General features: G+C 40.3%; 2 protein-coding genes across 3 annotated transcripts in view; one reads left to right on the forward strand and one right to left on the reverse strand.

Moving 5' to 3' along the window:
• Nucleotides 1-17,390, forward strand: part of Ptprr (protein tyrosine phosphatase receptor type R) — a 249,354-nt gene that overhangs the window by 86,739 nt on the left and 145,225 nt on the right. The window lies entirely within an intron of this gene.
• LOC116909121 (transcription initiation factor TFIID subunit 7-like) lies at nt 14,163-15,320 on the reverse strand. Of its 2 annotated transcripts, XM_032912609.1 has the most exons (2): nt 14,538-15,320; nt 14,163-14,492 (listed from the first exon to the last, which is right to left on the reverse strand). In XM_032912609.1, the coding sequence occupies exons 1-2, from the start codon at nt 15,318-15,320 to the stop codon at nt 14,163-14,165; spliced, it is 1,113 nt and encodes a 370-aa protein (XP_032768500.1). The 2 variants fall into 2 exon arrangements, with proteins under 2 accessions (XP_032768500.1, XP_032768491.1); XM_032912600.1 differs by having other exon boundaries at nt 14,163-15,320.

The raw sequence follows: 17,390 nt of genomic DNA on the forward strand, positions 1-17,390 counted from the left end.
GGTCCTAATAGAATGATGTTCCTCATCCTTGGTCTACACATATGGCCTCTGGTAAGGTCACTGCCAAATATTTTCAAACAAGCCCTTGCTCTCTGGCAGTGGGTTAAAAGAATAGAAAGGCCCAGCAGCTAACTTCACCAAGCCACATTGTGCTTCTCCAAGGACAAGCTGACTGCTGCGGCCAGGGATGCTCAAGATAACCTTAATCCATTTGCAAACCAAGTATTGTCTTGACCTTGCTCAAATGTAAATGGAAGATTTTTTTTTTAATGTGAATGAATGTTCTGCTAAGACACTCAGATACTATGTTTCAAAACCTTTAGGCATCCCTCCTCCATCCCCCATTTTTAACGGAGATGCTAAAATTTAATGTTCGGTGACCTTTTATCTTTTTCAACGCGCTTAACAAGCATTACGCTAGAAATTATGTGTTCCTCTAGTTAAACAAAATACTTGTTGAATGTTTACTATATGTTGGGACACACGAGTTAATAATAAACCAGAGTTGCTGCACAGATCATTAACAACACAGGATGTTGAGGGCTATGAGGGAACAAAGGAAGGGACACGGTGAGACCACTGACAAGAATCCAGAGGCTGCTTCCCTGTGTGATCTTCTGGCCTGGAGCAGAGCAGCAACCCAGGCATTCTGTGGATACAAGTTGAGGAATATCTCAGTACCACACACCACCCTCTCCTTACTATGTTGCTTCCTCTACTACTTTCTCTCCACAGACCTTGGCAGCCTCCAACATGGCCCCTTCATAGCTGCACTCACATGCTGAGGGGTTCAGCTGGTTCATAACCAGGCCATCAGATAGCTGCTTTACAGTGGCCTCAGTACACACAGACATTTGAGTTAAGTTTATGTAATCCCAGAGAGGGCAAATTTCATGCTTACACCCTACACTTTGGCCAGTCTAGTAAAGAAGCGGAAGTTCTAAGCAGAGAGAGTAGAAAGCAGCCTAATTGGTGAATGCTGCCAAAAGAACAATAATAATAGAAAGTGTGAGGCTTGATAGACACATAGAAGGCCGACAACCTAACCTCTGACTTTGAGTCACTACTACACTATTCTGTCATGCCTTGGGCAAAATGAACGTCCAGTCGCCTACATAATTTCCTTTATTGCTATAATTACACATGTAAATATACAATTGTGCATAATAATAATAATATTCAATTGTATCAATGCCTCTCTATTCTCTTCTGTCTCCAGCTTAACTAAAAGATGATCTAAAACTTCTGAAGAGTAAGGCACAATGCTTCCCACCTGTGGTCTCAGCACTGGGGAGGTGGACCAGGATCATCAGGAGTCTAAGGCCATTGTTGTTCTGCAGTGAGTTTGAAGCCAGTGTGAGCTACATGATATGGTATTCTTAGACAACTCAAGAGGAGATGGAGACATCTAAGGAATTATTACATAGTACTTTCTATGGATTTCACAAAGTAAAACAAACAAACAAACAAACAAACAACAACAACAACAAAAACCAGCGTGTGTGCCTGAGAGAGAGTGGTTTGTGTTGCTAGAGAGGATTGCAAAGGGAAAGTCTATGAGAAAGGAATGTTCAAGTCTGAGCTTTAGGGGAATATCCAAAGATTAAACACACCTATACACAAACACACACACACACACACACACACACACACACACACACACACGCCAGGTATTACGTGTGTTAACACTAAATTCCACAGGACCGATGGACCACAAGATGAGAGGATGCTTCAATCATCCTCATCAAAGGGCATATTAAGTCTGCACCTTTTGAAAATGGCCAAAAGGACATTTTAAAATGCTTTCTTTGGGGGAGCACTTATTGAAGATCTGTCTTCCTAGTCACAGATGGATTCAGCTAGCTTCCTTCCTTTACATTCATTCAGGTCCTGTCTGGAAGGTGGGAGGAGTTATTTATATATAGATGTGTGAACAGGGAGGAGGGAGGTCCCCACAGCCTGCCGTCTGATTGCATGCACAATTCTGGCACCTTTTGCTTGGCCCTTGGCTGCTTCCCCACACAGTGTCTGGTACTAGAGACATTAAATTATGAATAAACCAATAATTGGCCCAGTTTCTACAGTGCAGGGCACATGTTTTTATGAACATTAACATTTGGGGTGGTTTTTTTTTTTTTAATCTGAGAATTAAGCCTGGGTTCTGACATTAATTTCCACTTGTCTTCCTCTTGGCAGAGTGGGTTGTTTATTTCTGTCACAGAGAAGCATTAACTCTTTTTTCTTCTTTTTTTTTTTTTTTGCATGTTCTGCAAACCTAATTTCTATTTTTAAAAAAGAGAGAGAATCCCATGCTGTCTTTACCATGCATTCATTTGTATGGATTCCAACTGACAATTCTAGTTGGCTTATATTTTCAGTCATTTTCTGTGTTTCCTATTTTGAGGTTATGCTAAGAAGTCAGCTGTCAAATACAGCCTTTCCTTGTTTTTCTTTCAGATCCTAGATGCCAGGGGCTTCTTGTATACATTGGTGCTCAATAATACTTATTTTTATAGTAGCTTCCCTAGAATTCTAGGATTGGTTCCCTCTATTTGAATTTGAAGTCCTACGCATTATTCACAGGAATCAGACATGTCGGTATCTACTTCCTTCACTCCTCTCTACTCTCCCTCTTGGAATAGGCTCAAGGCAATGCTACCTCGCTGCCAGCTCTCAGCTTGTCACACTTATTACTGTATCACATCAAGTTATTAAAAGCAATGGCCACTTTAACACACTTTGCCTTTGTTTGAATATTAACAAATATCTCTTAAATATATTTCTTAAAAGTATTCCTCGCAGAATAAATATATTCTGACACATCCTGGGTTGACAACAGCCTGGTGATTTTCCCACCCATTGACACTTACTTTGGAAGCTTGAGTAAGGAAACATGTAACTCTTGGAGTAACTGTGGGACTTTATTTAGGACAGCTGCATGGATGTCAGAGCTAACGATAGATCAAGCTCAACCCTACAGACAACAAAACCTAAAGGCAATAGCAGAGCGATGGGACAGAAAGTGGAAAGACAAGTCATCAAGAGTGGTTGTCTGTTGGAGTATTGCTACACTGACTTGCAAGTATTCTGGTTGAAAGAAGACTATAGTGGTTTGAAAATGGCCCCCATAGCTCATAGGGAGTAACACTGTTGGAGATGTAGCCGTGTTGGATTAGATGCAAACTAGCTGGAGGAAATATGCCACTGTGGGTAGGCTCTGAGGTCTCAGAAACTAAAGCTAGGCCCAGTGGCTCACTCTCTTTCTCACTGCATGCCTATCCAGATGTAGAACTCTCAGCTCCCTCTCCAGCACCGTGTCTGCCTGCACACTACCATGCCTCCTGCCATGACTATAATGGACTAAACCTCTGAAACTATAAGCTTTCCCCAGTTAAGTCTTTTCCTTTACAAGAGTTGCCATGACGGTAGTATCTCTTCACACAATAGGAACCCTAATTAAGACACAGACTAACTGTGTTGACATCAAGGGGTGCAAGATGAAGAACTTGGTTGGGTACAGGTGATTAGAAAGTCAAGAAGAAGGGTTTCTCTAATTAACATGATAGAATTCTTGTTAAACTTAGACTTAGAAGGTTGAAGACAATACCCAAGGAGGAAACCTAATTGAAAGAGAGCTCAGAGGTGCCTAACAAGTTTTTGTCAAGAAGAAATCAAGCTGGTACTGACTAGGAAGCATCCTCCCTGATGGCTAGCCTCCATGGTACCAAAAGGACCAATGCAGGCTGACTGTAGGGAAAAGTCAGTAACAGTAATACCTAGCTGTAAATCCTGTGAGCTACAATAGTAGCCAGCATGGCAAGATGTTCACAAGTTGAATAATGCCACAAATGTTATAGGGGTAACCAACTACTTTCTGATTGGATTGAAAACCTGTTCCACAAGAACACCTAATACACCAAGATCCACAACTAGAGAATTCATATGCCCTGTGTATAAACATAGTACTACTATTTGCTAAAGGGAAGTAGTATCAAATGCCCTCTAAATCAGCATTTCTATACTGATAGATTAGCATAGCTCTCAAACCTCACTGAAGTTTCTCACAACTGGTCAAAGCACAAAGAATAAGTTCTGTGACGTCTTCACCACAAATCACATCTATTGGCCATCTATAACAGCCTTTGTACAAAAGGCTCAAGGACCCTAACAGAAGAGGGTCAGGTCAGAAAGATTATAAGGACCAGACATTGGCTTCTTATCTCCATTTGCGCCCAGAGCTGGGGCTGTCCCACAGCCCTCCATACCCAAATCCTGTCTGAAGAGAGCTATTCTCCCAAGAGTGCTCTCACTCCTAAGATTCAGGCTCATGGGCCCACAAGAAGAACAATCTCTGATCAGAAACAGCAAGACCAACTAATACCAGAGATAACCAAGCTCGAGAGGCAAGTACAGGAAACTAAGCAACAGAAAACAAAGCTATCTGGCATCATCAGAGCCCAGTTCTCTCACCACAGCAAGTCCTGGATACTCCAACACACCTGAAAGGTAAAATTTGGATTTAAAATTATATCTCATGATGATGATAGAGGACTTTAAGAAGGACATAAATAACTCCCTTTAAGAAATAGAGGACAACACAGGTAAACAAGTAGAGGCCATTAAAGAGGAAACACAAAAATCCCTTAAAGAATTACTGGAAAACACAACCAAACAGGTGAAAGAATTGAAAAAAAAACATTCAGGATCTAAAAATGGAAATAGAAACAATAAAGAAATCACAAAAAGAGACAATCCTGGAGATAGAAAACCTAGGAAAGAGATCAAGAGTCATAGATGCATTACCAACAGAATATAAGAGACAGAAGAGAGAATCTCAGGAGTGGAAGATACCATAGAAAACATTGACACAATAGTCAAAGAAAATGAAAATGCAAAAAGCTCCTAACCCAAAACATTCAAGAAATCCAGAACACAATGGGATGACCAAACCTAAGGATAACAGGTATAGAAGAGAGCGAAGATTCACAATTTAAAGGGCCAGTAAATATCTTCAACAAAATTATAGAAGAAAACTTCCCTAACCTAAGGAAAGAGATGCCTATGAACATACAAGAAACCTACAGAACTCCAAATAGACTGGACCAGAAAAGAAACTCCTTCCATCACATAATAATCAAAACCCCAAACGCACAAAGCAAAGAAAGAATATTAAAAGCTGTAAGGGAAAAAGATCAAGTAACATATAAAGGTAGAACTATCAGAAATACACCAGACTTCTCATCAGAGACTATGAAAGCCATAAGATCCTGGACAGATGTCAGAGAGACCTTAAGAGAACACAAATGCCAACCCAGGCTATTACATCCAGCAAAACTCTCAATTAACATAGATGGAGAAACCAAGATATTCCATGACAAAACAAAATTTACACAGTATCTTTCTACAAATCCAGCCCTACAAAGGATAATAGATGGAAAACCCCTCACAAGGAGGGAAACTACACCCTAGAAAAAGCAAGAAAGTAATCGTCTTCTTTCAACAAACCCAAAAGAAAATAGCCACACAAACATCATTCCACCTCTAAGGACAAAAATGACAAGAAGCAACAATCACTTTTCCATAATATCTCTTACCATCAATGGACTCAATTTCTCAATAAAAATACATAGACTAACTGTCTGCCTAAGTAAACAGGACCCAGCATTTTGAGCATACAGGAAGGGCACCTCAGTGACAAAGACTGAAACTACCTTAGAGTAAAAGGCTGGGAAAATGTTTTCCAAGAAAATGGTCTCAAGAAACAAGCTGGAGTAGCCATTCTAATATTGAATAAAATTGACTTTCAACCAAAAGTTATCAAAAAAGATAAGGAAGGACACTTCGTACTCATCAAAAGAAAAATATACTAAGATGAACTCCCAATTCTGAACATTTATGTTTCAAATCCAAGGGCACCAAGATTCATAAAAGAAACTTTACTAAAGCTCAAAGCATATATTGTACCACAAACAAAAGAGTGGGAAACTTCAACACCCCACTCTCATCAATGGACAGACCATGGAAACAGAAACTAAATGGGGACATAGTGAAACTAACAGAAGTTATGAAACAAATGGATTTAACAGACATCTATAGAACATTTCATCCTAAAACAAAAGAATATGCCTTCTTCTCAGCACATCGTGGTACCTTCTCCAAAACTGACCATATAATCGGTCACAAAACAGGCCTCAACAGGTACAAGATAGAAATAATCCCATGCATCTTATCAGATCACTGTGGACTAAGGCTGATTTTTAATAACAACAAAAACGACAGAAAGCCCACATACACAAGGAAGCTGAACAATGTTCTACTCAATAATAACTTGGTCAAGGAAGACATAAAGAAATTAGAAACTTTTTAGAATTTAATGAAAATGAAAGCACAATATACCCAAACTTATGGGTCACAATGAAAGCAGAAATGAAAGAGGAAAACTCATACCTCTGAGTGCCTCCAAAGAGAAACTGGAGAGAGCATACACTAGCAGCGTGACAGCACACCTGAAAGCTCTAGAACAAAAAGAAGCAAATTCACCCAAAAGGAATATATGGAAGGAAATAATCAAACTCAGAGATGAAATCAACCAACTAGAAATAAAAAGAACTAAACAAAGAATCAACAAAACCAAGTGCTGGTTCTTTGAGAAAATCAACATGATAGATGAACTCTTAGCCAGACTAACCAAAGGACACAGAGAGAGTATCCAAATTAACAAAATCGGGAATGAAAAGGACATAACAACAGAAACTGAGGAAATTCAAAAAATAATCAGATCCTACTACACAAGCCTATATTCAACAAAACTGAAAAATCTGGACATAATGAACAATTTTCTAGACAGATACTAGGTACATCAGGATCAGATAAACCATCTAATAGTCCCATAACCCCTAAAGAAATAGTAGTCATTAAAAGTCTCCCAACTAAAAAAAAAACAGCCCAGGACCAGATGGGTGTAGTGCAGAATTCTATCAGACCTTCATAGAAGGCCTAATACCAATACTGTCCAAACTATTCTACGAAATAGAAACAGAAGGAACACTACCCAATTCCTTCTTTCAAGCCACAATTATGTTTATACCTAAACCATACAAAGTGACTTTCAGACCAATTTCCCTTATAAATATCAATATAAAAATAATAAAATTCTCACAAACCGAATCCAAGAACACATCAAAATGATCATTCACCATGATCAAGTAGGCTTCATCCCAGGGATGCAGGGATGGTTCAATATATGGAAATCCATCAAAGTAATCCACTATATAAACAAACTCAAAGAAAAGCTCATAATCATTTCATTAGATGCTGAGAAAGCATTTGACAAAATTCAACACCTCTTCATGGTAAAAGTCTTAGAAGATCAGGAATTCAAGGCCTTTACCTAAACATAGTAAAAGCAATATACAGCAAATCAGTAGCCAGCATCAAACTAAACAGAAAGAAACTTGAAGCAATCCCACTAAAATCAGGGACTAAACAAGGCGCCCACTCTCTCCCTACCTATTCTATATAGTACTTGAAGTCCTAGCCAGAGCAATCAGACAACAAAAAGAGGGCAAAGAGATACAAATTGGAAAGGAAGAAGTCAAAATATCACTATTTGCAGATGACATGAGAGTATATTTAAGTGACCCCCAAAATTCCACCAGGGAACTACTAAGTCTGATAAACAACTTCAGCAACATGGTTGGATATAAAATTAACTCAAACAAATCAGTAGCTTTCCTCTACTCAAGGGATAAACAAGCTGAGAAAAAATTAGGGAAATGATGCCCTTCACAATAGTCACAAATAATATAAAATACCTAGGTGTAACTCTAACCAAGCAAGTGAAAGATCTGTACAAGAACTTCAAGTCTCTGAAGAAGGAAATCAATGAAGATTTCAGAAGATGCTAAGATCCCTGGGTTCGGTCCCCAGCTCTGAAAAAAAAAAAAAAAAGAAAAGAAAAAGGAAAAGAAGATGCTAAGATCTCCCATGCTCATGGATTGGCAGGGTTAATATTGTAAAAATGGCCATCTTGCAGAAAGCAATCTACCGATTCAATGCAATCCTCATCAAAATTCCAAGTCAATTTTTCAGACAGTTAGAAAGAACAATTTGCAAATTCATTTGGGATAACAAAAAACCCAGGATAGTGAAAACTATTCTCAACAGTAAAAGAACTTCTAGGGAAATCATTATCCTTGACCTCAAACTATATTACAGATCAATCATGATAAAAACTTTATAGTATTGGTACAGAGACAGGACAGGCAGGAAGATCATGGAATAGAATTGAAGACCCAGAAATGAACCCACACACTATAGTCACTTGATCTTTGACAAAGGAGCTAAAACCATCCAGTGGGAAAAAGATAGCATTTTCAACAAATGGTGCTGGTTCACCTGGCAGTCAGCATGTAGAATAATTCAAATTGACCCACTCTTATCTCCTTGTACAAAGCTCAAGTCCAAGTGGATCAATGACCTCCACATAAAACCAGATACACTGAAACCAATAGAAGAGAAAGTGGGAAAGAGCCTCAAACACATAGGCACAGGGGAAAATTTCCTGACCAGAACACCAATGGCTTATGCTCTAAGTTCAAGAATCAACAAATGGGACCTCATAAAATTGCAAAGCTTCTGTAAGGCAAATGATACTGTCAATAGGACAAAATGGCAACCAATAGATTAGGAAAAGATCTTTACCAATCCTATATCAGATAGAGGGCTAATATCTAATATATACAAAGAACACAAGAAGTTAGACTCCAGTGAACCAAATAACCCTATTAAACAGAGCTAAACAGAGAATTCTCAACTGAGGAATATCGAATTGCTGAGAAACACCTAAAGAAATGTTCAACATCCTTAGTCATCAGGGAAATGCAAATCAAAACAACCCTGAGATTCCACCTCACACCAGTCAGAATGGCAAGATCAAAAACTCAGGTGACAACAGATGCTGCCAAGGATGTGGAGAAAGAGGAACACTGCTTCATTGTGGGTGGGATTGCAAGCTAGTACAACTACTCTGGAAATCAGTCTGGTGGTTCCTCATAAAATTGGACATAGTACTACCTGAGGACCCAGCTATACCTCTCCTGGGCATATGCCCAAAAGATTTTCCAACATACAACAAAGACACATGCTCCACTATGTTCATAGCAGCCTTATTTATAATAGCCAGAAGCTGAAAAGATCCCAGATGCCCTTCAACAGAGGAATAGATACAAAAAATGTGGTACATCTATACAATGGAGTATTACTCAGATATCAAAAACGACTTCATGAAATTCTTCGGCAAATGAGTGGAACTAGAAAATATCATCCTGAGTGAGGAAACCCAGTCACAGAAGAACACACATGGTATGCACTCATTGATAAGTGGATATAAGCCCAAAAGCTTGGAATACCAAAGATTCAGTTCACAGATTCAATTCATATGAAGTTTAAGAAGAAGGAAGACCAAAATGTGGATGCTTCAGTCCTTCTTAGAAGGGGAAACAAAATACTCACAGGAGGAAATACAGAGACAAAGAGTGGAGCAGTGACTGAAGGAAAAACCATCCAGAGACCTCCCCACTTGGGGATCCATCCCATATACAGACACCAAACCCAGACAATATTGCCGATGCCAAGCAGTGCTTGCTGACAGGAGCCTGATATGGATGTCTCCTGAGAGGCTCTGCCAGAGCCCTACTGATACAGATAAGGATGACTACACTAACTACTGGACTGAACACGGGGACCGCAATGGAGGAGTTAGAGAAAGAACTGAAGTAGCTGAAGGGGGTTTGCAACCCCATAGGAAGAACAACAATATCAACCAACAAGACACCCTCCCCCAGAGCTCCCAGGGACTAAATCACCAACCAAAGAGTACACATGTAGGAAACTGTGGCTCCAGCTGCATATGTGGCAGAGGATGGCATTGTCTGACATCAATAGGAGGAGAAGCCCTTGGTCCTGTGAAGGCTCGTTTCCCCAGTGTAGGGGAATGTCAGGGTGGTGAGGTGGGAGTTGATGGGTGGGAGTGGGAGCATCCCCATAGAAGCAGGGGGAGGGAGGATGGGAAGACAGGGAAATCAGGAAAGGGAATAACATTGGAAATTTAAATACATAAAATATCCAATAAAAAATGCAAGAAAAAGAAAAAAGGACCAGACATCGATGAATGGGTGGGGGACTAAAGTGAAACAAAGCCTCCTGGGCATGACAGGACCACTGCCCTCATAAACTCAGATGTAGCTGATTTGCACAAGATTAAGTCAGTCAAAATTTCAGCTTGGTAGTGGGGGAGCTTATAAGCCCCTAACACTAGCTGAGGAGTTACTGACAATTGATGCATTCTGAAGGAAGGAAATTCTGAGTCCCACAGTGACAAAACAGAATAGTTTCTAATGGTGACCTTAAGCAGGTCATCAGTATGATTTAAATCCCATGGAATCAACTAAGCAGAGTTCACAGGGGCTCACAGAGACTGAAGTTACAATCGTGGAGACTGCATATGTCCACTGTAAGCCCTCTTTGGACATGTTGTATTGTTTAGCTGGGAGTGTTTATGGCACTCCTAACAGTGGGAATGTTGGTTTATCTGACTCTTTTGTCTGCTCTTATGACGTCTTACTGCTACAGGGTTGCCTCATTCAGACTTGACATGTTGTTTTGTGCCTAGTCTTGTTTTATGTAGTTATGCTGTTTGGTTGATAAGCCTGGGAGGCCTGCTCTATTCTGAAGGGATACAGGGAACAGAGAATAGGGAAAAGTGGGGGTTGAGGGGCTAGGGGTACACTCCTAAATGTATAGGAGTGAAGGAGGTTGTGGTTGGAATGTATTATATGAGAAAAAGAATGAAGGAAAAATAAAAAAAGAAAAAGTTAAAATCATAGCTGTCAATCACTGTTGTTGATATATACAAATATTCCTCTATAAAGTCAGAAATGCAGCTAGTTTGACTCCCTTACAGCTGTTGCACTTATTGTATATCATTTAAATCTTTTAATATTATTAATCCTTGGCATAAATGTCTTCCTATTTAAAATCATTATTTAAATATTTAAAAAGTAACAAAGGCTTGTGGTTCACACTTCTAATCCTAACAGTTGGGAGGCTAAGCTGAGATTTTCATAAATTCATCAATGTCAGCCTGAATTCTAAGCCCTCCTTATAAAAGAAAAGGTTATAAAAGAAAAGGAAAGAAAAGGAAACCATTTTTTTTACTCCACAAACTTAGATTGCTGTTTGGAAGATTTTCTCTTCATAAATGCACTTTATGGTTAACTCAGAAAATATCTTTACCTTGCCCCGCATGCAGGCAGTGCACACATTACTACTACTGGACTACTAATGTCACTGCGCTAACATGAGTTACAAGGAGTAAACTGCTAAGAGCTCATGAGTGTTCTTGAGCATCTCTCATTTCACAGCCTCTACATTTTATTTCAGGGCTCCACAGCTTCTCCACGTCTTAAGTGTATCTCTCCTTCTCCAATTGTCTTTTCTTTAAAAATCTTCTTCTAAATAAAATAGACAGAACTAAATACATGTGCACGCGCGCGCGCACACACACACACACAAATGGCAGTGTTTGCATCTTACGAGATGCTTGGATTCTTTAACTGTAATCTCAGGCAAGGTAAAACAAATTTAAGATTAAAGTGACACTTTTAACAATTGATGCTTCCCAGCAACCCCTCCAATCATAGTCCATTGGCATGCTTGTGCATTGGCATGCTTGTGCTAGTTAGAGTCTACTGGTGATGCTAAACATCATCTTAAGAATAAGTAAAAGGAGAGGGAGAGCTCAGTTGTTCAAAGTGCTTTCTGCTCTTGAAGAGGAGCTGAGTTCTGTTCCTACATCCATGTCAGGCAGTTCAACCTCCAGTTCCTGGTGAATCTAATGACTTTGGCTTCCTCCAGTAGTTGTACTGTGTGCATATATCCACACTGACACATGATGGGTGTGTGTGTGTGTGTGTGTGTGTGTGTGTGTGTGTGTGTGTGGTTTGACTGGTATGGTCAATGTTCTTACCTGCAACCTCCTTGAAATTGATTCGTGTTTCTTCATTGTAAGTGGCCCAGTACAGGTATACCTCACTAAATACCTATTTATAGAATCAAATCAAGTTATAATCTTAAACAAGTACCTTTTCTCACTAAAAAGTAGAGAAAACACATCCTAAAACTGTTCATTCAGGCACAAACCCAGCCCTTGATGCTTAAACTTGTGAGTTTGAGGTCGCACTGGACTAGAGAGATAATTGTCTTTTTAAAAAATGAAAAAAAAATTTGTCTGACTTACCATGATTTATAGTAACATTGAGTAATGAAGCATTATAATTTCCTTCACTTTTCTTAAAGAAAATTTGTGTGAGCTGGACGTATGTGCTATATGCACACACACACATGTACTTGGGTATGTGACTATGTGCATGTCTGGAAGCGAGAGAAGGATGCCTGGTTTCCTGCTCTATTAGTCTCAATCTTATCCTTGAAGCAAAATCTCTCACTGAACCTGCTCCAGTAGGTTTTCAGTAAACAAGCCCCAAAATTCTGCCACCACAGTGCTAGGGTAACAGATCCACACCTGGGCTTTTACATGGTTCCTTGAATTCAAGTCTTCATGCCTGCTTAAGACGTGCTTTTGAATCCACTTGCCATCTCCCAAGCCACTAGTAATTATTTTAATATGAAATCCTTCAATTTTATTCAACATCTGTTACTTCTAAGTTGATTTTGTATAGAGTCTTGATAAAATATTCCATAGTATGAAATAAAAGCTAAGAACCAACAATAACTTTAAAATCACTTTAAAAATATAAATTCCTAAACCTCAAATCTTATTAATCCCCATTCTTCACAATGCTCTTCCAGATTATCAATTTTAATCTGGTCTATAGTAGCTGGTTTTCAAATAGCTTCAAATTTTCTTAAAAGCATGAAAGTATCTAATTTGCCTTTTATTGGTATTCAGCACTGGCCCTTTCACTCCCTTCCTCCTCCCACTTTTCTCTCCCTCTCCTGCTTCTCCTTCATCTATTTTTTGACAAATTAGTGTGTGTGTGTGTGTGTGTATGTGTGTGTGTGTGTCTGTGTCTGTGTGTCTGTGTCTGTGTGTCTGTGTCTGTGTCTGTGTTCTTGTTCCTCACATATGTCTCAACACAAATTTACATTCAGATGGGAGAGAAAAATATATGTATCATTATGTTTAGAAAACTATAAATAGTTCCAAGTAACTAGAGTGATACAGTAAGATACACACTTGTGGGTATCAAATGCTACTGACAAATGCATTTCCTGAAATATACTTTTTTAGGGGATAGAGCACTATATGAAACACTGCCTGCTGTTTCTTGAAATAAGCATTTTCAACTGACATTTCCTTTGCATTTTTCTCAGTCTACTAAACATTACTATATACTAAAGCAATACAACAGAGTAGTCTATAGTGATTCTTTTATTCCCATTCAAAAGAATTTTTTTTTTTTGCTTAAAGAACATAGACTGTAAATAAACTTTAAAACCACACTTCCCAGCAGGCCAGGGTGTAACATCTATGCTGCAACTGCTAATTAATGAACAAAAATCAGTTACATGCAATCAAAGAACAGAGAAAACAATCCCTGGTCAGGAAAGGAACCCTTTACCTTGACAGACTCTACTATTGATTGTTTTGAGGCAGATATATGTAAACCAGTGTATCCTGGAAGCTGCTATGTAACCCAGGCTGGCCTTGAATTTATGAATCATTCTGCCTAAACTCAAGTGCTGAGATTACAGATTTGGGCCACCACGCTAGAAAGTTGGCTTTTATTCTATGCTGTATCAAACACATGAACAGTTTAAACATATGCAAACTAGCAGTAGGTCCGTATAAGCTAGACTGTCTCCCTTTCTCAAGCACAGCTACCTAATATGATAAAATCATAATAGAGAAGCAATCCATAGAGTTCTCAAATTAACCAAGAGAATCCAAGCCCCATGTTCCATTGGGACCCTTTAAGTTATCGCATTTTTTTTTTACTGCCTTTTCTACACGACTCTGTTCTTGAAACACTACAATCAGTGAAATGGTCAAAGAAACAAAAACAATTAATTCAAGACAAGGTAACTGGAGGAAAACACAGATTCACCAAGTCTTCAGTCTAGATGATGGATTCAAAGTCTTACTTCTTCAAAAAATACTTCAGTTGTTGCTGTAGAAAAAGGATCTGCTCAGCCTTCTGCTTCTCCTGTAACTTGAGCTGTTCCAGCGCAGACTGGAAATGACTCTTGAGGGTTAGGTTTTCCAATTTTCTGAGGAGATCCTTCTGTCTTTGTGCTTTGCCCTGAATCTCTTGGAGTTTTCTCTCCTTGGAATGAATCAGCTTCTGAATTCCCAGAATTATTGAACTGCTACTTTCTTTAGCTTCGCACAAGCTAAACTCAATAAACTTGGCTTGTAGCTCTCTTTCCAGGTCTTCTTCAGAATCATCTTCCTCCTCCTCCTCCTCCTCCTCCTCCTCCTCCTCTTCCTCTTCTTCCTCTTCCTCCTCTTCAGCCTCCCCTTCCTCTTCATCCTCCTCTTTTTCTTCCTCCTCCTCCTCTTTATTCTCTTGATCATCTTTGCCACTGCTAGAATCACTGAATGTGCTCTGAGGCATATCACATGCTGATGAGGTATGGCCACCTATTTCAGAGGGTAATGGAAGATGAGGAGTACAAGTTTGACTTTGTACTGCCTTGGTTTCATCATCAACAGTGATTTCCCATCGGCAGCTGATGGCTTCGGCATCTGAGCGCAGCAGCCTCTTCACTTCCTTCTCCACGTCTTTAGAATCAATGTAACCACTAGAGCTTTCTTCGTTTTGCTTCATATCAGGGGGCTTTTTTGTTGGTTTCCGAAACCGTTTCTTTCTGACATTCTTAAGTGGTGGAGTAATGCCGTGCTTCCAGATATACTTTTCCTCTGCTTCCCTTTCGTTTCCCATTACAGTAGCACCAGCAGAAGTGGCTGGTTCTTCTGGCGAAGAGTGGAGATCGCCCTCGGCACTGCACAAAAGCATCTGGGAAACATCGGCCGTTTTATAAAAGGTCTTCCTATCGTGCGTTTTCAGGCTTCCAATAACACAAGGCAAATCAACAACTTTGGCAGACAGTGAAACATCATCTACCTGAACAATAGCATGCCGTGAATCAGGAGACAAGTCAATTTTTAGTTTATCTCTCATGGCGGCATTTCCAGAACGTATGATCTTCCTGACAGTTGAAGCATGTTCTGGGGGAAGGCGCAATATGAACTGGTTCTCAAGTTCGTGAGGAAGTTCATCTTGGCTTTTACTCATCTTGGCTCTTTGACCTATCTGTGCCAGTATTGATGTGAGGCTGTGTGGCCTGGTATCGACCTTCCTTTCCTGTGTCCTGGGAGGGACAAGAAAGGGGCTTTGGCTCGGGCCTGCGGGATCTGAGGGCTGCAGCGAGGGCGAGGCCTCAGGGAGTTGTCCCGAATACGTTGGAATAAAGTCAGTCAGCAAGCTGGCCCCTGGCACCCCACTCGTTTGCCCCTGGCCAGTAGGCAGGCAGCGGGCCTCTAATGGCTTCCGCACACCTCGGCAGGCCTCGGTGGCCTCCTGGTGCCTCCACTAGTCACAGTAGGTCCTCTGCATGCCACCTCAGGCCTTGCGGCCTCCTCGTGCCTCTCGGTGCCTCTATGTATTCCTCCACGTTCCTCCCTGGTCCTCCACAGTCCTCGGAGGGCCTCGCGGCCTCCCTGGGGCTCTGGATGCCACCTCAGGCCTCACAGCCTCCCTGGACCTCAGGACGCCACCTCAGACCTCGCAGCCTCCACGTACCTCTATGTGCCTCTATGCACTCCTCCACAGTTCTCCGCACTTGTCCCTGGTCCTCCTCCCTCTTCAGTCCTCCCAGGCCTCCGAAGCCCTCTGGCCACTGCTTAACGGACAGCAGCACAGCAGCAAGCCGCCTCGTGGCAGCAGGCGCACTTCCGCTCATGGACCGGAACTTACTTTGAAAAGGACCTTAGGCGCCGAGCAGGCACTTCCGGTCACAGCCCCCCCACTACCAACCTCAATCCCAACCTCCAACCCCCGCAGCCCACAACCCCCGTGAGCAAAACTGAAGAATTTAAAGCCTACTATTTTAAACCTACTGTTTTCACCTAGCGGGTAATCTTCAACTGCCAGGTTGCTTCTATGTTCTTTCCTGTGTCTTTTTTTGTTTGTTTGTTTGTTTGTTTTGTTTGTTTTTGTTTTTATTTGTCACGTTATACAACAAACGCTGTGACGGATTTAGTTGTTCCATGAGCAGTTAGCTTCCGGTTGGCTGGGACTGCCTACGGACTACCTGAATCTTCACCAAGCCCCCTCCTCAGCCGTTTGTTTGTTTGTTTCAAGACTTTTAGACAAGGACAGGAGGCTATTGGGCTCAGTGCTAGCTAGAGATGTCCCAGTCTAAACAGCAGCCGATTATTCCAAAAGCCACAAATTGGGGAGGGGGGACCTTTCTTAAACAACTACTTCATCATGGCGTGAGGTGTAAATGCCAACATAAAAAGTCTTTATTTAAAATTGAGAGCTGTTAGCTGGTAACTAGAGGAATGGCACAATGACCCTTTGCCCCCAAACAGCCTAGTGCTGGGTCAAAGAAACAAGAATAGAGAGTTCTCTATTCATCATCAAAGAACAGCTACGGGGATGGGGATTTAGCTCAGTGGTAGAGCGCTTGCCTAGGAAGTGCAAGAACCTGGGTTCGGTCCCCAGCTCGAAAAAAGAAAAAAAAAAAAAAAAAAAACAGCTACTAACCTCACAAAAATACAAATATTTTGCCTCTGGTAAAATACTATCACCCAACCTATAATCTATAGTTGTTTCTATATAGGCCTTTATAGAGGGAAAAAAATGGGAGAGAGAAAGATTGAGCGAGAGCATAAATCTATAATCCAACAGGGCTTTTTATTGTGGTTGCTATTTCCCTTGGAAAACGAAGACAATCTACAAATACATGACTTTTTATTTCACTGTTCATGTATCTCAACTTTTAAATTATTTTAACTTTTTAAGGACAAGTACATATTGCAAATGCTGCAAGCTTCACGAATACATTAAATATATGTTGCTGCTAAATGGATTTTTATTTTCTTCACTCACCCACATAGCAGAGGATAATGTTTTTGAATTATTTGGAAGGCTGAAGTAGCACTGTTCTTGGTGAGATACTCTATGAATAAACTGTGATCATTGATCACTACTTATCTATGAGTACTATAAAGCACAAAAATAATTCAAGAAGCTGAGGTTAATACAATAGAATATCTGTAATCTGTAATTTTAAAAAAGACAATTTGATTATTTAGGTTGTATAATTCAAACATCACAACTGAGAAGATGAAAATAAAT

The sequence above is a fragment of the Rattus rattus genome, chromosome 1 (genome assembly GCF_011064425.1).
Source record: "Rattus rattus isolate New Zealand chromosome 1, Rrattus_CSIRO_v1, whole genome shotgun sequence".
Taxonomy (NCBI): Eukaryota; Metazoa; Chordata; class Mammalia; order Rodentia; family Muridae; genus Rattus; species Rattus rattus.

Bases quoted from the DNA above. Each gene is read 5' to 3' on its own strand.
- LOC116909121 (XM_032912600.1), bottom strand. From the start codon at position 15,320: ATGAGTAAAAGCCAAGATGAACTTCCTCACGAACTTGAGAACCAGTTC.